This window comes from Lissotriton helveticus, chromosome 8, assembly GCF_964261635.1.
Source record: "Lissotriton helveticus chromosome 8, aLisHel1.1, whole genome shotgun sequence".
Taxonomy (NCBI): Eukaryota; Metazoa; Chordata; class Amphibia; order Caudata; family Salamandridae; genus Lissotriton; species Lissotriton helveticus.
The window spans coordinates 365,701,176-365,722,572 of record NC_136069.1 but is presented as its reverse complement, the minus strand read 5'-3'; the positions used below and the strand labels follow the sequence as shown (position 1 = coordinate 365,722,572).

Below are 21,397 nucleotides of genomic sequence, written 5' to 3'. Positions count from 1 at the left end.
CCGGGGGCCCGTATTGAGATGTCCTCCTCCAAGTTTTACTATATTTAGTACCTAGTTAGATGGGGCGACAGGCACGCAGCTAGTTGGGGATAGGGCGCAAGCCATATGCTGGGGTACAGGGTGGGGGGAGGGGTGTTTGTTTAGTTAGTATTTGTAGTTTTTATGTTTGAAATCCTTCAAAATCCTGATATAGGTGGTCTTATTGAGTAGCGGATTTGTGTTATGAGGTAGACGGGTTCTGGTAGAGATATCACTTGAGTGAATTAGCCAATTGTTGCGTAATTTATCACTGTGTTCGGTATGTGGCTGTACCATCGTAACCTTCTTATTGCTGCACCCCTCCCCCTCCCTACTACTTTGGGCTGTTACTCAATGTTTATCCTGTTTTCCTGGGGAGGTGGGGATGGCGGTGGGCGTTTGTTTGACTATCCTGATTGTAGTGCGGCCACATACCAGATGTAACGCGTGAGCAGACTTTATTGATGATTCACCGTCTATATCCCCTGTATGTATATTGTTGATCCTTCATTCCACGATGTAAGCCACCTGTTATTGTTTTTCCTTTTTGTTTCTTAAATAAAAAGAAATATATATATATATATAAAAAAAATGGTCTGCAATTAGACATTTCACCTAAATATAAGAAGATTTCTTTGAAATGGACCTGATTTGAGGATTTTTCCTTCGCTTAGGGCAAACTGCAGAGTCAATGGATAAGTTGCATAAATCTGTTCTAACCATAACTGGAATATTCATCGCTAACTGATAGTGAGAGACAGGACATGGATCTAGTGGAGAGCCTTATTTGATTGCTAAAATTAATGCTCTCATTACCTCTTCTTTCAAAGGGTGAAAACCTGTTAGCAACACATGTGGAGAGAGTTACTGGTGCCACCACCACATTTTCTTCACCAAAAAGATGTTTTCTACTGTTGCTGATAAGGAATCACAAATTTCCATCTCCGATTTAGATTAAGTAGGAAATGATAGGTCTTTCACTATAAAAAAGTACTACTCGCTGGTAAGATATAGGAACCAAATGCAAATTACTAGGAATTTTATTTGCATATGGAATTGAAATGCTCCAGCTGCACAAAGTACTTGTTAATCTATCTTTTCCAGGATGTTGATCAAGTTTTCAAGATTGATCCATATATATGTATTAAATTGCGTTTTCCCATCTTGTAACACTGCACTTAAATGCCTATCTATTTCCTTTAAATTGTTATTTGATTTACTTTTGTCATTGATTGTGTAGATTATTTGTACAGTGTTTTCTATTTTGTCCAATTTTCAAATCTCTGGAAAGCTAATATCCGTGAAATTTACGTATACTTTGATTTGAATATTCAACTATATACGGTCGTCTTTCATTGTGAAAAATATGCAAATATATATGGTCTTCCTTCATTGTGAAATTGTTATTTAACCATTACAGGCAGCTGAAACATGCATTTCCAAGTGCCGTTACTTTTAGTACTGATGACTTTTTCATAAATGAGGATGGAACCTATGAATACAGTCCAGATTTCTTGGGAGAGGCCCACATGTGGAATCAGAAACGAGGTGAATAAGCTATTCCAGCATATGTTTATTGTTATTCCAAGCACACTCTAAAGCTTGGTATTTGAAAATCTGTGTTGACATTTCTTCAAAATATGTGACATTCCCGAGTGCTGCTTTTTCATTGTATCAGTTGGGCTAGGTTATCCTTTGCAATATGGGTTATCAAAGGTTACAGTAGGGTTTACAGAAGAGGAAGCTAGCTTAGGTTTGAGAAGGGGTAATGACTGAGACAGAAGAAGGTAGGCAAGAGAGATACAGAATGTGGCCTGGAGAAAGTTTATGAATTGGTGAGTGTGAAAGACCGGCTGAAAGACATAAGACTGATGCCATCTTAATGAGTGACCTAGAAAATGGGCTGGATTGTACCCATTCCTGAAGGTACATATACAGGGGAAGATCCGGCTCATTATCAGTTGGACCTGGATGGCCCTTTAAGAATATACAGGGGAAATCACTAATTCCTCGTTTTCTCAAGAGTTCTTAAGGAGATTTGAGCTGTTTTCAGTTGCCACATTTTCTGTGTATAAGAAAGTAAAAAGTGCCTAATCCTGATTAAGACCTCAACTGCGGTTATCGGCCCCATCAGAATTAAGAGGTCACTTCTAATAAGTGCCTAAGAGAGAGTGAAAGATGAGGCCCGGTGTCAATTATGAGAGAACGGACAGTAAGAAAGGTCAGACACAACTGGAAAAATATGAATATCTGAGGCATTACAAGCTGCAGAGCAGAACTGCTTGAGGAATGGACTGTATCATACATAGCAATATTCTCTTAAGGTAGTTATGATTTGACACACCAGTTTCTTTCCACCCTTCTCTCTGCTTTCTGTGAACTAAAACTAAGTTCTTTTGCATGTTGCTCTTGTACATGTATATATATATTCACTGAAAAAACGAAAGCTTACAGGGACTTTAGTTAGTCTGAGATTTGACTCCATAGAAAACCAGTAAAATTCAGCAATTATAGTTACCCAACTGTAACTTACGCCCCCGCAATGCATTGCTTATGACCTAACATATTACATCACTTATGATTTGGTCAGTGACATCACTGATGACATCATCAAGTGAGTTTGTCTTTTCAAGAGTTTATACTAACCTACTGCAAAAGTTAAGTTAGTATACTAGGTGTACTACTACTAAGTAATGCTCTTCTAACATATATTATGTGAGTGGCTGTGTGACTGTATGTATCCTTGTGTGTATGGGTGTTTATTGTAAAGTCTATTTATTGAAAATAAAGCAGAAACAAAAGGCCAAGCAAATTGAGGACACATGTCCCAGTAAGAGAAGCGGCAAAATAATAACATTGACAAAGCTGCCCCTCAAAACATCAGAAGGGAATCAACCCACAAGAAACGCAGGCCGGACTGTGTAAAAGAGTATCAATCCCTCCCCTACAACGTGCGGTAACTTAGAGCAAAAAACATTGCGTGATACCCTTCCAGATCTCAATCAGTGAAACAGTAGTCCCAACTCCGAGGGAGTGCATTTGGAGAGAACTGGGGATCAAGAGCTATTCCATAGTCCGATTGTCTTGTGAGGATGCATATCGTTAGCACAGCCATATATTTGTTAGGTACTCGTTATGCTTAGCCTCTTCATAGGTAGCCTTCCCACCATTTAAAGGAAGCATCTTATGCTGTAAGAATAAAAAAGAAAAGAAACAAAGAGAAAAGAACAGATGAGGAGAAGCAACCAGAGGGGACTTCCCTAAAGGGGGCTGTAGGGATCTAGGGCCCCGGCGAGGGATCAAAGGGAGTTCAGGGGGTAAGGAGACATGTCTGTTGTTTCAAGTGAGTCAATCCGGGTTTTCGACCCCTTGAGCAAGGCTCCTTCTGCAGAGCTCGTAGTCTGGGGGGAACCATTCGAGAGTGCCCAGTCTTGGAGAAGTGTTGTAGCAGTGGCTTCCAAAGGCCATCAAATTGTGTGTCTGTATGGTTAAAGCGGGCTGTAAGTAATTCTACGGCTAAGACATCCCACAACCAAAGAAACCAAATGGCAATAGGGGTAGGGTGTGGTTTCTTCCAATATATGGCAATGGACTGTCTAGCCCCTCCCAACAAATGGAGAATCAGGTGCCATTCTGCATTTGTCATGGCTTACAGCGTGCTGGGTTTAATGCCCAAGATCGCAACCAACGGGGAGAAAGGAACCGGGAAACCCACCACCTCTTTAATGTGACTGAGGACCTCCTTCCAGAATAGGGTGAGACCGGGGCAAGTCCCCTCTATCACTCAGGCACCTCCAGCAAGTCAGGGAGAAGTTTGGGAACATTTGATGCAGGCGGGTTGGGTGTAGTACCAATGTGTCATCAATTTGTAGGCTGATTCACATTGTGGGGTACTTCGGTATACCTTGGAGATGTCCCTACACAGTCGAGCCCACCCCTCTGTGGGGATATTCTCGTCCAGGCTCAACGTGTTGGTATCCATGGGGTATGGGTCGTTGGGAGGGTTGCAAAACTGAATAGGTTTTTCGAAATCAAACCTTTTGAACCCTCGAACATGAGAACCAGAGATTCAAAGGGGGGACGTTGTCTGGTGGCCTCCTGAATATATGTCTGGGATGTATGGTTGTTTAAGTGGCAGTATGGGTGTGTAAGTGTTTGTGTGAGTAGCAGTGTGGGTTAGTGACTTGCTGTGTGAGTGGTGGTATTGGTGAGTGGGTGTGTCAGTGGCTGTATGAGTGAGTGAGTGGTGGTGTGAGTGGCTAAATGGGTGGGTAACTAGGTATGTGGTGTCTGTATGGGTGAATGAGTGAGTGTCTGAATGGCTGTATGAGTGAATGACTCTGTGTGTGAGTTAGTGAGTAGGTTGTTGGTTAAGTAAGTTGGCGTGTGAGTGGCTTTAATGGAGAGGGTGTTTAAATGGCTATATGGGTGAGTGAGCGAATATGTGAGTGCTCTATGGGTGAGTGAGTGGCTGTGTTGAGAGGCTGTATGGGTGAATGAATGCGTGTGTGAGTAACTATTTAGGTAAATAAGTGGGTGTATCAGTAGCTGTGTGGGTGAGTGCGTGGCTTTGTGAGTGGCTGTACGGGTGAGTGACTCATTTTGTAAGTTGCTGTGTGATTGAGTGGGTTTGTGAGTGCCTCTATGGAGGAGTGAGTTGGTATATGAGTACTGGTATGGGTTTGTGAATGGGTATGTGAGTGGTTGTGTTGGTGTCAGTGGGCGTACAAGAAGTTCTATAGGGATGTGAGCGGTTCCGTAGACAATGTCATCAGTGATGTCATTTGATATGTCATCAGTGATGTCACCGACCATGTCATGAGTGATGTAATATGTGAGGTCATAAGCAGTGCATTGCGGGGGCGTAAGTTAAAGTTAGCTTAGATAACTATAACTGCTGAATTTCACAATTTGTAAATCACATTTCTGGAATTGCGATTTCTGTACCAAACTGCTATGCAATCGGCTTGCAGGCCAAAACTACTGACTTGTGACTTTAAGGCTTTCGCACATTGGCTGTTTTTCGTTTGCAAATCAGTATGCAACTTGCAAAAAGTTAGTACATTGAGCCACTAGTGTTTTACCACTTAACAGTTGCCATTCTCATTCCCTGTGTAGTGACATCGTTCTGCTATTCACTTTTAGAGGGCAAATGCTCTATCCATGATGTTTTGTTATGTTATGTGTATTTATAAAGCGCACTGTCACCCGTGGGATATCCTGGCGATGAGCAGGTGTGTGTGTGTGTGTGTGTGCCTAGCCCTTCCTTTGGTGGGTTGGTTAATTGAAAAGCTAGATCTTTAGCTTCTTGCAAAATTTAAGAAGAGAGAAGGATGTGGTGTGGGAGGTTGTTCCAGGCTTTGGGAACAATGTAAGAAAAAGCTTGTCTTCCTGATCTGGATTTGTGTATGCATAGAATGTGTGCGAGTGGGAATCTTACAGAGCGGAGGTGTGTGGCTAGTTGGAGAAAGGGGATGCAACTGTTCAGGGAGGTGGGACCTAGGTTGTATAGTGCCTTGAATGCGTGTGAGGAGTATAAAATGGGTACTTTTGTGTATCAGGAGCTAGTGAAGCTCCCTGAGTTGTGGTGTAATGGGAGGTTTGTATGGGTGGTTGAGGATGAGTCATGAGTCAGGCTGTCAAGTTCTGCATGGTTTGCAGTCTGGTGAGTTTATTGGTGATCATGGACACAGATGGTGTTTCCGTAGTCCAACTTGCTGATAACTAGGGTATAATTGATAGTTTTGTTTTTTTAGTGTTGCTTGGGAGCAATGTGAAGATTGTTCTCAGCATCTTTCGGGTGTGGAAGCAGGATACCGTTTATGACTGTGCTGCCTTGTGCAGTTTACTGTCTATGATGATTCTGAGGCTCCTGGCATGGCTGCTGAGTGTGGAAATTGATATTAAAATGTAGAGGATCGAGGGGCGTGGCTTGGAGCTTCAAGATGGCGGTCACACTCTAAGAGTGCTCCGGACCACTTCATGATCCGCTCTAGAATCCACCACCAACGGCAATCACTCCCCGCTAACCTGCCTCCTACATCCTACCACAACTTGTGCTGGCCATCGGAGGCAGAAATACAGTGAACTTGAGCGCGGCGGCAGGCTGGGACTGGCGAGGGGACCGGGGCCCCCTTCAACGTGGTCAGCTGATGGGCTGAATACTAAGCGACTTACCCGCTGTGGGCGAGGCGCTGAGTTGCGGGATGATGCGACTCCGCACATCCGGGTGAGAAGAGCTCCTACCTGCAGCCTGCGACGGGGCTTTCCCTTCCCCGGCTGTGCCTACGGAGCTGGGACATGAGCCGGGCTTGCAGCTGCTGGCTGCCGGGCGGGCTGTGAGTGGGGGATGGGCTGTGATTTTGGGCAGATGGCGGCGTGGGGCCCGTGGGCTGGGCTCCCCCTACGCCGAGATCCTGGGACAAGAGGCGGTGTCAAGCTCTGGCCTGAGCTGCCGGGGGCCTACACGAGGTGTCGGACCGCAGACGCCTGTGGTCCTGCTGACATACGGAGGAGCACCTGCTTCCCAGACCTCTTGCAGCCTGGTGAGTGTGGGAGCTGCGGCGCGTTGGGAGGAAGAGGCCGGCCCTGAGTACATCCTTCGGGCCGGGAACAACCACAGCCGCAGCCCCAATGACTTGCAGCCAGTGGCTCAGAGCAGGGGAGGTCTGAACCGGGGTGGATCAGCTGTCTCTACCGGGCAGCTGGAGTCTCTGATGAGGCCTCATCCCCTGACTACGGAAGCCCCGGCACACTTTAAGTTGCTCCCGTGTCCTGCGGCCCAGAGGCCTATCGGCCCGAGAAAGACCCTGCCTGCAGCCACTGTGACCCTCGGCCTGGGCCCTCCTCCCGCTTGTATGATCCTCCTGGGAGCCCCCGCTGTTAATGGGGGTCGCTGACACAAGGCGCTACCTGGACCCCTGGCCTCAAACCCTGAAACGGGGTGAAGAAAATACTGGCTCCCCTGAGCAGTCTGGGCCTGAGGTGACTATGCCTGACGGGCGAGTGCGACAGGATTGATGGTCCAGCTGCCATTTCGGGCAGCGGGGGACCCATGGGCTACTGATCCTGTGGGGACAAAAGGCAGCTCGGTGAGACCTGTCGACCCACCAACTTACAAGGGGCGCCCGGTCCCCGGCTCTCCCCTGGCCTGATGGGTGCGGGTTACGGCAGCGTGCAGGGGTGATCAGCCAACAGGCCCCTGAGCAACCTGGTGCAGCAACACTTGGCTATCTAGCTGTGGAGAGGTCGACTGCGGAATCGTACAGGGGTGGGGTGAACCGTGTGGGCTGTGAGAGAGCCACCGGGGTCCAAGTGGTCATCCGCTGTCCTGCATCTCCTGCCGCTTACGGTCTCAGGGAGACTGAACCCTGATTACTGGACCCGGTTGGTCTCCCTTGCTTCACTCACGTTTTTATGGCCCGAAGCGGCGCCTTCTCCTCTGGTCACACTGGGACCACCTGGAGGCGCTGGTGTTCGGGGGGCAAATACCTACCTGCTGCTATGGGGAGGGACTGAGTCCCGAAGCCTCACACAACGCAGACCAAAATGTATCAATACATGACCACGGAGGCCGGGGTAACGGGCGGATCCATAGAAAAGAGTGCTCCACTGTCACCGACCTCAAGCAGCAAGTCATCTCCCTCCTACAAAAGATTGCAATAGAACCAGTTCCCCTGCACCAACAAAACACAGGAATTTACTCTCTGTATTTTCTCATACCAAAAAAGGACGGCTCTCTGAGACCTATTTTAGACCTCAGACCCCTAAACCTGTACATACACTCAGACCATTTCCACATGGTCACACTTCAGCAGGTTCTTCCTCTTCTTTCACAAGGTGACTTCCTTATCACTCTAGATCTCAAGGACGCATACTTTCATGTTCCCATTCACATATCTCAGGTTTGTAGTGGACGGTCAACACTACCAATTCGAAGTACTCCCTTTCGGAGTCACCACAGCACCCCGAGTATTCACCAAGTGCCTCGCGATAGTTCCGGCTCATCTCAGAAGACAACACATTCACGTCTTCCCATAACTGGACGACCGGCTAATAAAAGCCAGCTCATACAGTCAGTGTGTACATCACACCCACGTCACTATTCAACTACTCAACAACTTGGGGTTTACAGTAAAAAATCCGAAGTCTCATCTACAGCCGTCCCAAATACAACAATACCTGGGTGCCACAATAAACACCTCAAAAGCACTTGCTTATCCCAGTCCAGCCAGGAAAGCAAGCATGCAAACCCTCATAACCAAATTTCAGCCTCAACACTCTCTTCCAGCTTGAGTGTTCATGCAGCTCATAGGGCTGATGGCCTCTTGCATATTCATAGTGCCTCACGCAAGACTCCAGATGCGTCCTCTCCAAGAGTGCCTAGCACGCCAATGGAACCAGGCTCAATGTCAGCTAACAGATCTGGTGTTGGTAGACAGTCGCACTCATTGCTCTCTGCAGTGGTGGAACACCAAAAACCTTTCCAAAGGGCGACTGTTCATAGAGCCAGTTCCACAGATTGTCATGACAGCGGACGCATCGCTCTCCGGCTGGGGAGCTCATCTATTGCATCACACCGTACAGGGCAGGTGGACTCCTCAACAAAATTTACTCCACATCAACCACCTGGAGTCACTAGCCATATTCCTGGCCCTAAAGGCATTCCAGAAACAAATATCAGGCAAAGCTGTACTATTCTGCACCGACAACTTGACAGCAATGTACTACATACAAAAACAAGGCGGGACACACTCCCTACAACTCTCTCAACTAGCATAAAACATATGGAGATGGGCTATTCCCCAGAACATTTTTCTCCTAGCCCAACACGTTCCAGGAGTCCAGAACAATATAGCAGATCTGTTAAGTCATCAAACGCAACAGATTCACGAGTGGGAACTTAATCCGCAAGTTCTTCAACCGTTTTTCCACATGTGGGGACAACCAGAGATAGAACTCTTCGCCACACACGAAAACGACAAATGCCCAAGCTTCGCCGCCAGATATCCACACCCACTGTCCAAAGGCAATGCGATATGGATGAATTGGTCAGGCAGATTTGCGTACGCTTTTCCGCCTCTCCCACTCATTCCACTGGTGGTGTGTAAACTGCAGCAACACTCACTGAATCTCATCCTAGTTGCTGCAACATGGGCCAGACAACCGTGGTACACCACATTACTGGAACTATCTGTAGTCCCGCACCAAAAACGACACCTCTTCCCCACGCCTCTTAACCCAGAACCGTGGAGAGATCAGACACCCAGACCCAGCACAGCTCAACCTATCTATCTGGCTCCTGAGGTCTTAAAGTTTGGTTACCATAACCTTCCCCCTGACTGCATGAACATTATCAGAGAGGCTAGACGCCCCATCACTAGAGAATACTATGCAGCCAATTGGAAAAGATTTGCAATATACTGTAACAACAACCATATCAATCCACTAGATGTGTCTATTCAACACATCATATGCTATCTATTACACCTTCAAAGGTCTAATCTAGCATACACATCAATTAGGTTACACCTAGCTGCCAAAGCAGCCTACTTACAAAATAGGTAGCACTTATCACTATTCAGAGTACCTGCCATCAAAGCATTTATGGAAGGTCTCAAAAGAATAATTGCTCCCAGGGTACCACCCTCACTGGTATGGAATTTGAAAATTGTTCTCACAAGACTAATGGGCCTTCCATTCGAACCTCTGCATAAATGTGAATTACAATTTCATACACGGAAAGTCGCTTTCCTTGTGGTCATTACTTCCCTTAGAAGAGTTAGTGAGCTACAAGCACTCGCTATTCAAGAACCATTTTTACAACTCCATCGTAACAAAGTGGTTCTGAAAACCAATCCAAAATTCCTCCCTAAGGTTATTTCTCCCTTTCACCTCAATCAGTCTGTGGAGTTGCCAGTGTTCTTCTCACAACCACAAACAGTGGCAGGAAGAGCTCTACATACTCTATACGTAAAAAGAGCACTCCTTTTATTACATTGAAAAAACAAAACCTTTTCGGAAAACAAAACAACTTTTCGTGTCCTTCTCACCACCACATAAAGGCAACCCCATATCAAAATCTGGAATTGCAAGGTGGAGTGTCGAATGCATACAAATTTGCTATCACAAGGCAAAACGTACACTATCTATTCTTCCTAAAGCCCACTCTACCCGCAAGATAGGGGCTTCAATGGCATTTCTAGGGAACATTCCCTTAGATGACATCTGCAGAGCAGCTACATGGTCTACACCGCACACATTCACAAAACACTATTGTGTAGATGTGCAAACAAGACAACAAGCTACTGTAGGCCAAGCTGTACTCCAAACACTATTTCAAACTACTGCAACAGATACTGGTGGCCACCGCTAAGGACAGGTACTGCTATACAATCTATGCATAGTGTGTGATCTGCAGCTCAAATGCCTCGTACGGAAAATGCTACTTACCAGTATGCATCTGTTCTTGGCATGTAGAGTTGCAGATCCACACACGCCCACCCACCTACCCGGCTACCTTTATCTGTTCCAGTCGTCTTATTTAGATACAGCATACATGGGCATCTTTTCTGTTTCTTACAAAACTCCATCATTTCCCTGCTGGCGAAAAACAATCTGAGGATGGAGCCAATGCCCATGCGCATTATCATCCAAAGGAGGAGTCACCTATTTCGTGACTTCCAAAGACTTTTACAAGACAAAAACAAGTGCAAACATCCGGGACCATGCATAGTGTGGTGATCTGCAGCTTTACATGCCAAGAACAGATGCATACTGGTAAGTAGCATTTTCCTTTCCATGATTTTGCAATCGATTTATGCATTAAAAAACTGAACTTGCTTATGTGTGTGTAGAAATGTGCACTATTTTGAAACCCAGTGCACTGCAAACTTGACATAATTTTAGGCCTCGAGAACTGTCAGTACAAGTTCACGTTTAAAGTCAACATGTGGGGGGCGTGGCCAAGATGGAGGGCTGAACGGACGCTCTCGTCTCGAGCTCCCGAGACCCCGGAGCCCTTGAGCCATTCTACACCGCCGATCTCCCCCGGATCAAGTGGCGGAGAGACCCGGCGCGGCTGAGGGGGCGGCGGGGCGGTTTGGACCCCCCGGTGGTTCCGTGACTGCAGCGCGGCGCCCCGCCTCGGACATCCCTGGGGCCGCCGTGAGCTGCGGACTCGGCGAGGGCCCGAGACCGGAAACTGCGACCCGCGAAGCAGCCGCGGGCATTCCGGAGCTCTGACGAGACCCGGCGGCCTGGCGACGCACCTTTCCCGGGCCGCCAAAGTGGCTTGCTGCGGAGGCTCCGAGTGGAGCGAAGATACACCCTCTGGACTGCGGCGGGGGAGGAGCCGGCGAGAGGCCGCCACGCAACTCCGGGGATTGAACGGGCCGCGAGGCCTACTCAAGAGCGGCGCTTCTGCACTTCCTCCAGAGGCCCCCGTGCAGAGGTGGGGCTGCCGATAGCAAAGGACGGCTGGGGAGGCCCGGCTGCCCCCTCGTGCGGTGCGGGAGCCTGCCTGACCCGGAACCGGAGTACTAGTGCCCGGCCTACGCAGCGGAGCAGACCTACGTGCTGGCAGCCCCGATTGGCGTCGGGCCCTCGTCCCCCCGGCCCCTCCCGGTGTCGGGACTGAGCGGTGGAGCCGGTCCCCCACCGGACGCAACGCCAAGTGCGAGGAGCGCCCTGGGTCCCACCGCGCATTGCCCCAGCAGCCTGTGACGGCGAGCTCGACCGGGAGAGGTCCGGCCGGTGTTGCCTTTCCCTGTGGCGCAGTGTGCCTCTCATGCGCCCTCGTGGTGAGGCGCTTCAGACACCGGACCAAAGTCCAGCACCGGGCCATACCGACGTGGTCACTCAGCCCTAGACGAACGGGGGAACACTTGCTACTCCTGGACTCTGCTCTTTCCCGCGCAGCTGGGCTGGACACCTGCTGAGGGGGACCGTGGCGCCCCCTCCGACGCCTTAGAGCCCCGCTGACTCGAACTGGACTGCGCAAGACGCCGAGAGAGGCGAGAGGGTACGACCCCCGACCTCGGTGCCGCCAAACCCAGCGGCATCTTGTGGCTACCCCCCCGCGACGCACCCCCACTCCTATGATGTCGAACAACAGAGGGGGCAAGAAAGGGGAGCGCACTCTGCCCGAAATGCTGGGCAGAGGGCCACCGAGACAGGACCGGAGTCAACCAGCCCCGAGCCCCCCCACTAGCTCCCGGGGTGCGGAAGGGGGAGAGCCTCCGGTCACCAGGTCCTTCCTGGAATCGCTGTTCGGCACCCTCAGAGAGGACTTCCAGGCATTGAAGCAGGAGGTGGCCGGGGAGGTCCGGGAGGTGCGAAGAGAGGTCGACGCGCTAGGGGAAAGAGTATCCACCGTGGAAGACGCTAATCAATCCCGGGACGAGGAGATTGCGCATCTGCAGCAGGAGGTCCTGCGGCTCCAGGAACAGCAGATTGACCTCCAGTCCCACGCCGAGGATCTCGAGAACAGGTCCAGGCGCAACAACATCAGAGTTCGCGGTGTTCCATCTAAGGAGGAGGGAGAAGACACTGCAGGCTACCTAGGGGACCTGTTCCGTGACATTTTAGGCGAGCCCGCGGACTTCCCGGTGAGAATTGACAGGGTGCACAGAGTAGGCCCGCCGCGCCGGGCTTCGGCGCCCCCCCCCGGACATTTTGGCCTATCTACCTGATTTCCCCCTGAAAGAACGAATCTTGCGCGAGGCACGGCGGAAGCAACCAGTGAGCTTCCGGAGTCATCAAATAGCCCTGTTTCAGGACTTATCGACGATCACTCTGCAGAAGCGCAAGTCCTTCAAGATCGCCACGGATTTTCTGCGGGAGCACGACACGCAATACTCATGGGGACACCCCTTCAGGCTCATCTTCCGTTGGAATGGAACATTGCATCAGCTTCGGTCCCTCCAGGACACTTGCGGAGTGCTGGGTCTCACCGCGGCAGACGACGACGTCTCAACGCCTCGTCGCCGCCGTGCCTCCAGGGAGGGATGGCAGATGGTCCGACGGCGGCGCCCTGCGCGCCCGTCTCCGCGACCGGATTCTCCTACGATTAGGGCTGAGATGGACAGCGCCATACGGGAGGCGTCCAGAAATACATCGTCTGGTGATGTGGCCTTGACGGCCTGAGCGGACTCCGGGGGGAGATCATAGTAGCTTCATCGTCATTGCAGGTGCGAGGGTTCTGGGGGGGGAGGGGGAGCTCAGGGAGGGCTTAGGTGGTGGCTGGACGTCCACTCGAATACTTTTCCACGGACTAGTCCGTTAGGGACCAGACTGGGACAATGGAGTTTTTTGAGCAGTTGGGGCTGGGGTTGAGGAGGGAGGGGAGGGGGAGTTGAGGGAAGTTGGGCAGTTCAGGGGATGTTTGGAGGGTGGGGATGGGAGGGGTACAGGGTTTCTACTGGGCTGAATCGTCTTGCTGCTGTGCATGCTTTATCCTCGCACCTCTTTCTCAGGGTTGGTTGAGGATTGTTTGGGGAGGGAACTGGGGTTTGTGCTGTGCTTTCGTTTCTTGCTGCTGCTTTTGCCATGTCCTTCCTCAACAGGTACAGAATTCAGAATGGCATGCTGCGCGGTTAACGCATTTGTTTCGACTCGTATTGCTTGTCTGCCCCGCTTTCCCTACTGATTTGGGTTCACTAAGCGATACTTCACGGTATATTCATGGCCCTTAAGATTGTTACCCTTAATGTGAAGGGGTTAAACAACCCGATCAAGCGTAGAGCAATGTTGTCCCTCCTAGAAAACACCCAGGCAGACATCTGCCTCTTACAAGAAACTCATCTTTTGGCCCGAGATTGTCTCCGGATGAGGTCTCCCAAATTCCCGATACAGCTTTTTTCCTCAGGGACTACTAAAACGGCAGGGGTTGCAATTTTGGTGTCTAGACAGTTTAGAGGGGAGGTCCTCTGCAAAGTGGCGGAACAGAGGGGGAGGCTCCTAGCTTACAGGGTTAGGCTGGGGGGTCTGCTGTTCACGGTGGGCTCAGTATATAGCACTAATGATCGCCAAGATTTGTTTCTGCAATCAGCCCTGGAGGATATCGCAATCACACCGGACAAGCACATAATCATTGGGGGGGACCTGAATATGGTCTTTAACTCTTCCTTAGATAGATCTGCGCAGCGACGTCCACACACAGGGGAATTTTCACAGCTGAGTGCCTCTCGCTTACGGGATCTTGATATGCACGATTTGTGGAGGCGCCTACACCCCACCACGCAGGCCTATTCTTACTACTCTCACGCACACAGAACATATGCTAGACTATATTATCTCTTGGTCACAGGACCGGTCGCCGCGCTGGCGACAGCGTCCGATATGGGGGTCCTTGCATTGTCTGACCACGCCCCAGTGTCAGGCTCCTTCCAAATACCGCTGGAGTCTCCCTCACAAGGGGTCTGGCGTCTACGGGATACCCTCTTACATAAACAGACGGTCGTGAAACAGATACGTGACGCGATTTCTGAGTTCCGGACACATAATGAGAATAAGGGCACCTCATGGGCAACGCAATGGGCTGCCCTAAAGACGGTGCTACGGGGTGAGTTTATCGCCATCTCCTCCGCGGAGAATAGGGATCGTCAACAGAAAAGGGACGAACTTACTAATATGGTACGAGAACTGGAACGGATGCATCAGAGGACGGGGGCCCCCAGAGTCTGGAGGCAACTCAAAGCAGCGCGGAAGCTTCTTTCCGCGCTCGATATGGACAGGGCGGAGTACGCGGCGCTGCGCTTGAAACACGCGTATTACACTGGCGGTGACAGATGCGGCCGGCTACTCACGAACAAACTCCGGGTGAAACACCAACACCAACGGGTTAAAGAGCTGTCCCTTCCTGACGGTACTTTGGCCTCGGAGGACCACCAGATTGCGAACGGGTTCCGTCGCTATTACGCTAACCTATATGCGGGCGCGCCCTCCTCGGCCTTGGCCGAGGATGACTATCTAGCGTCGGTCGATCTCCCTGTCCTTACCCCGGAACAGGCAGAATACATGGAACGTGACATTAGGCCGGAGGAGGTGATTGCGGCCATCTCGCGACTCAAACATGGGAAAGCCCTGGGACCCGACGGTTACACCTCCCTTTTTTACAAAACTTTTTGTCAGGAGCTAGCGCCAATGTTGACACGGCTCTTCAACTCCTTTGCTGAGCCGGGAGCTATCCCCCCGGACTTGCTACGGGCGACGGTATCAGTTATCCCCAAACCGGGGAAGGTCCGGACTGAATGCGACTCCTACCGGCCGATCTCGTTACTGAATGTCGACCTCAAGCTTTATACGGGGATCCTAGCGGCACGTTTGGCGCCGTATCTGCCGGGCCTGGTGGATCCGGATCAGGCCGGGTTTGTTCCAGGCCGACAAACGGTAGACAATACTAAGAGGGTGGTCCATGTCCTAGAAAAAGCCTCCCGTATACCCGGGGAACGCATGCTGCTCTCGGTTGACGCGGAGAAAGCGTTTGATCGGGTGCAGTGGCCTTACCTTGAGAAAGTGCTCTGCAAATTGGGTGTGGGAGAGAAATTTCGCACTTTCATATTTAATTGCTACAAATCTCCCGCCGCGACGGTACGGGTGAACGGGTGCAGCTCCGGCCAATTCGTGATAGGGAGGGGTACCAGACAGGGGTGCCCATTGTCCCCGCTACTTTTCGCTCTATACATGGAGCCGTTTGCCCAGAGAATTCGCCGAAACCCGGCTGTGACCGGCGTCCGGATGGGGGGCCACATCCACGCCATTAGTCTGTATGCAGATGATGTGATCCTGATGCTTGACAATCCAAGGGAGGCGCTTCCCGCTTGCGTTGCCGAGATGGACGCTTTCGCCGCGGTTGCGGGCTTCAGGATGAATATGAGAAAGTCGGCGGCCCTGGATGTCTCGCTCACCACGGCCACGAGACTTGAGCTGCAAGGACGATTCCCTATGCAATGGTCTAGGGATCTGGTCCCGTACCTGGGCATACTCCTGGCACCTTCACTGCCTGCCATGGTGACCGCTAATTACGCAGCCATGGGCAAGAAACTTAAGGAGGAGCTCTCCCGCTGGAGCAAAGGCACGCTGTCGTTGCTGGGACGGGTCGCTGCGGTAAAGATGACTCTTTTGCCGCAGGTGCTATATTTGTTCCGGGCCCTGCCGCTCCAACCACCGAAGGGGTGGATACGACAGGCTCAGTCTGACATCGCCCGCTTTGTCTGGCAGGGCCGCAAGCCCTGAATCAAGAGGGCCTTGTCCACGCTGGCACCCGAGTCTGGTGGACTTGGCATTCCGGACCTGCATAAGTATTTTCAGGCGGCGCAGCTGCGGTACCTGGTGGAATGGAGCAAATGGGAGTCAGACAGACACTGGCTATTTCAGGACCAGGCTGTAGCGGGCAGGACCCTACAAGAGGTACCCTTCATTCGCAGAAATCACCGCCCCCCCAATCTCTATGCGTCTTTTGTCACGCAAGTCCCACTCCGTGTGTGGGACGCCGTGAATGCTACGCATGAACTTACCACCTTCCCGTCTCCGCTTACACCACTGATTGGGAACCCCGACTTCCAACCCGGGATGGAGCCTGGCGCTTTTGCGCTCTGGCAGGTGGCCAGATGCTGCGCTCTGTTTCATGTTTATGGCCCGGAGGGAGCCGTGTCGTTTGAAGACCTCCGCCGGGACTACCACCTGCCCGAGACTGAGCGTATGCGGTATCTACAGGTACGCCATTGGGCGCTCCAAACGCAAATACGGGTTTTGGCTGACCGGAAGCTTACCCCGTACGAGATGTGGCTGGCGACGCGTTCATCGGACGCCAAGCTCATCTCGGACCTGTACCGTCTCTTACAACCCCTCACTTACCACATCCATAACCCAGGGAGGGTTCGCTGGGAGCGGGAGTTGGGGAGGGAACTGAGTCACAAGGAATGGGACGATATTTCCTACCGGGCGCGTCATTCAGCATACCACACTGGGCTCACCGAAACCTTTACTAAAATCTCCACATACTGGTACTACACACCTCAGAGGTTGCATGACATGAACTATAACATCCCAAACACTTGTTGGCGCGAATGCGGACAGCCTGGCACGCTTACACACATCTTGTGGGATTGTCCGCTGCTAAGTCCTTACTGGAAGGAGGTTCTAGACGAAATAGACCAGTGCTTTAACATTGAATTGCCCCGTTTCCCAGCCTATGTCCTACTAGGGTTACCTAATCGCTTGATGTACCCTTTACGGTCCAGGAGGGGTAGACAGATAGCGATTGCTTTGGGCTCGGCGATCCAAAACATACTTATATATTGGCGCTCCACCACCCTTCCTACCACCATAGGTTGGCTGCACAGGTTATGGCACGTTCTGGGAATGGAGAAACTGTCCCTCACGGTGGTGGGCAAGGTGGACAGATTTGAGGACTTGTGGCAACCTTTCCACACTCTGCTACAATCGGAATTTAAAGGAATTACTTGTCCCCGATACCTTAGGCTGCTAAGACTAACGTCCCCGATTGCCTAGTTGAGATGGAGGTAGGGCGCGATGAGAGGCGTAGATCCTTTGCGATGGTGCTGAATGGGTAAGACATTTGCTCGGCACAAGGGAGGGGGGGGTTATTTTGGGGGGAGGGCAAGGTGGGGGGGAGTTGAGGGGGGGAGTTAGTTTTGCAATTGGTCATCATGGCGCTTCCACCTAGACTGAGGCTCTACAATTGCTCAGGTGATACTGCATGGAATTCTGATGGCGCCTCTGGAGCAAAGATTGCGCATTTTGCTATTACGATGACTGTATTCATTGTATGTATTGTTTCTCCCTGTTTCTTAAACTGCAATAAAAATGCTTTAAACCTAAAGTCAACATGTGATTCGTATTTAACCTTCAATGTAGAATGTGTTTGCGTGTGTTTTTGTTTCTATTGCAGGTGTAGACAACACGTTTTTAGCTAGAAAAGAAGGGTTTTTGTTTTGGTCAGATAGCAAGGTATAAAAAGATGGTTCTTGTCATAGAAAATCCCGGTAACGAGCAAGGGGAGTTCTCATGGAGGAGGAAAAGACTAGCCAAGGAAGAACAAAGTAGCAACGTATCGGTGTGGGAAAGGTCGTGCCAGTAACCAATTTGTGCTGGAATCATGGAAAACTACTGGAGGAACACATGACTTACTTTGAATGCAACTAATGTATTGTGCTGTAACGTAGCGAGGGTCAGAGAGACATCTAAGGACTTCATAAGGCACTGACCTCTGCGTCTGTTTTGAGTGGCTTCATGCTATTTGACCCAGAGTTGGAGTTTCTTCTACTGAAGACTAACAGCTGACACCTTTCTATTTTTCATTCTTACTCAATGTTTCTTAGCATAGGGTTGTCCCTTTTAAGGTAGTATAGGGAGAGTTAGTGTGCACATGCTCACCTTTGGGAATCATCTGAAGCAATTTAATACCCAATTATTTTTCCTGATTACTTGTATTGTTATCATTGAACTAGTTGTAGGGGAGAGGATGTGGCCTAATGGCTAGAGTGGTCGGCCTCAAATCTGAGGAACCAGTTTCGAGTCTTGGCAGGGACGCTCAACATACTGTGATTCTGGGAAAATCACTTAATCTCCCTGTGCCTAACAAAATGAATGTGTCCATCTGTAACCCAACTGGTGCTCATGTAAATCGCTCCGATACCTTCGGGTTGAGTTTGCGCTATATAAAACTCCTTTTTCTTTATGACAATGTTGAGGCTGATTTACATCAATCTGTTTCTGAATTTATAATGAAACCGTACTAATTTCAGATACAGTCGTCGATTGAATTATTGTGTGGCTTAATTGGTTACACCGAAATTAATTTTAAATTGTGATTGTTTCCTCTCTCTTCCACTCAAACAGCTAGAAAGACCATCAGATTGAGTAGGGGTGTTTGAATGGGCCCAAGCTCTCTCAAAAGCATTTTGAATTTTTAGATTCAATTTTTTTTTAAGTATTGAACAATAAAATGCTCTCTGCTGGACCACTTGGTGGACCTGAACAACTGCATCCCCACCCTTCCTTTCATCCTACTTCTTTCAGACCAGTCACAGATATTTCTTATTTATTTTATCTCATGCTCTAGCCTGTATTTCCACTGTTTATGTTCTTGCAGGAACGACGTGAGTCCACCCACCACTGTTCTATTACACCAAGCTATAGGTATTCAGGTTACTGATGATTAATAGAAGCAGCACAGGGGAAAGGGAGTGATAAAAATTGAGTTGACTCTGCTTATATATTATCACTGTGTTTCCCTGCAATGATTGATTGGCTTATACGCTCAGCCTTATTTTTGTCAGTGGACACGGTCCCTGAAAACACAAAGCCAAATATTAAAAACTGTCTTTCCTTGCTTTGATCTCTCCTCCCTCTACCACAAACGTCACAGTCTAAGGTATCCTGATTCTACATTTTTGTACCTGTTTATGTTCGCTTGGTATTATACCTTTGTTTTTCACAAAGTTAAGGTGCTATTACTTTTAGATGATTCCTAACCCTTACCTAAAGATTCCAGAAATCATTCTAGAAAAGAGATGAACTCGAATAAGAGTTAGTTTTGACTCTTTCCACACTCCAGTTTAAAGTTTAAAGGGAAACACCATTTACAACATGGTCATTACCATGCATTACCTTTACCATGCATCCATTACAACGCATATGCCTTTACCATGCACATTTTTACCATACATATTCCTTTAACACACATGTCTTTACAGAGAAAATTTAAGTATTTCGCAGATAGGTGTGTCTATGTATATATGTGTATATATATCTATATCTATCCTACTGGCCATCGCCAGTAGGTTGTTATAGTTAGGGCCGTGTTTCCATAGGAAAAGTGTTTTTGACTTGCTTATATCTTTGGCAACTTTTGACAAATCATTATGAAATTTCCCAAAAAAGTGTGCAGGTGATTCTAGTTGTGCATGGAAAGTTTTGCGGTGATCCATCAAGCAGGTGCCGAGAAAAAGAGGGGAGGGGTAAAAATAAAGTGTTTCCCATGTTAATTCCTATAGAAAGTTTAGACACAACTACAGCCCAAACCACTGGACAGAATTACACCAAATTTGGCAGAAATCTTGGTCCAGAAGGCATGCTTTTTAGGTCTCGGCTATAACGCGCTGAAAAGCGCGTTCTCGCCAGAGAACTATTGTCGGCGTCTCAGCAGTCTGAGAACACCGAAGTGAGACAAGACCTGGCCACGCGCAGCGTTTCCCCATAGGATAACGTTGTGCGTGCGGCCAGGTCTTGTCTCTACAGCATTGCATGCAGAGCGGATCGCGTCGCGCGCCTCTCTGGAATGCAGGGGGAGTCTGCAGAGAGGCGCGCGGCGCTGATAATCAGCCATGCTTTTTTTTCCGTGCCGTCTAAAGTAACCCAATTCAGCCCTACTGCACACCAGCCTAGCAGCTCCTTGTTTTCCGTGCCGTCTAAAGTAACCCAATGCAGCCCTACTGTACACCAGCCTAGCAGCTCCTTGAGACAGATTACCCGAGCGCACACCTTCTATGCGCTACAGATGCAGACAGAGCGTTAGATAGAGGCAGACAGAAAGATAGACAGTAGATAGAGAGACCCGCAAGCACATACAGACAAGTGGATAGAGAGTCAGGCACAGAGGCTGGTAGACAAAGGTGCATAGACACGCAGGTGGCTTGACAGACAGGCGGACACACACAGATACAGACACATGGCTCATCAGACTGGCAGCTTGCAGGCGGGGCACTCTCTGCCGGCGCTGAGTTCGCTCCCAGCTCTCCGGAGATGTCTCCATGAGCGGAGTCCATCAGATAAAACCACAGACAGGGCCTGCATGGAATGTTTACAAAGCGCGGCCATTTGCAGCACCGAGGCAAACACTGCCCCCTCCCCCTCGCCTGCTTTCCGGGAAGTCACAGGGGCTAATCGGGGAGGCGCACTGGGGGATTCCAAAAGCACCCGATACCGTTGTACCCTCTCTGCTGGCTGAGGTCTGATCGCACAAGAGCAGACTCACCCCGACCCAGCCCAGTACCACAGTACTCTCCATGGCACGAGAAACGTCACTAATGGGCAGACTGACCCCGGCCCAGCCCAGGCGCTGTTCTCTCCATGGCACGAGCACCGTGACCTGTGGGCAGACTGACCCCCGCTCTGCCCAGGCACTGTACTCTCCATGGCACGAGCACCGTGACCTGTTGGTAGACTGACCCCGGCCCAGCCCAGGCGATGTACTTTCCATGGCACTAGAAACGTCACCACTGGGCAGACTGACCCCGACCCAGCCCAGGCGCTGTTCTCTCCATGGCACGAGCACCATGACCTGTGGGCAGACTGACCCCGGCCCAGCCCAGGCAATGTACTCTACATGGCACGAGTAACGTCACTACTGGCA

At 49.9% G+C, this 21,397-nt stretch overlaps 1 protein-coding gene across 1 annotated transcript in view; it reads left to right on the top strand.

The window, feature by feature from the left end:
* The window catches only part of N4BP2L1 (NEDD4 binding protein 2 like 1), a 363,177-nt gene that overhangs the window by 94,327 nt on the left and 247,453 nt on the right, over positions 1 to 21,397 (top strand). The window contains exon 2 of the mRNA XM_078657155.1: positions 1,439 to 1,566. Coding sequence (XP_078513281.1) covers positions 1,439 to 1,566 — 128 coding nt within the window. The remainder of the gene's footprint in view (positions 1 to 1,438; positions 1,567 to 21,397) is intronic.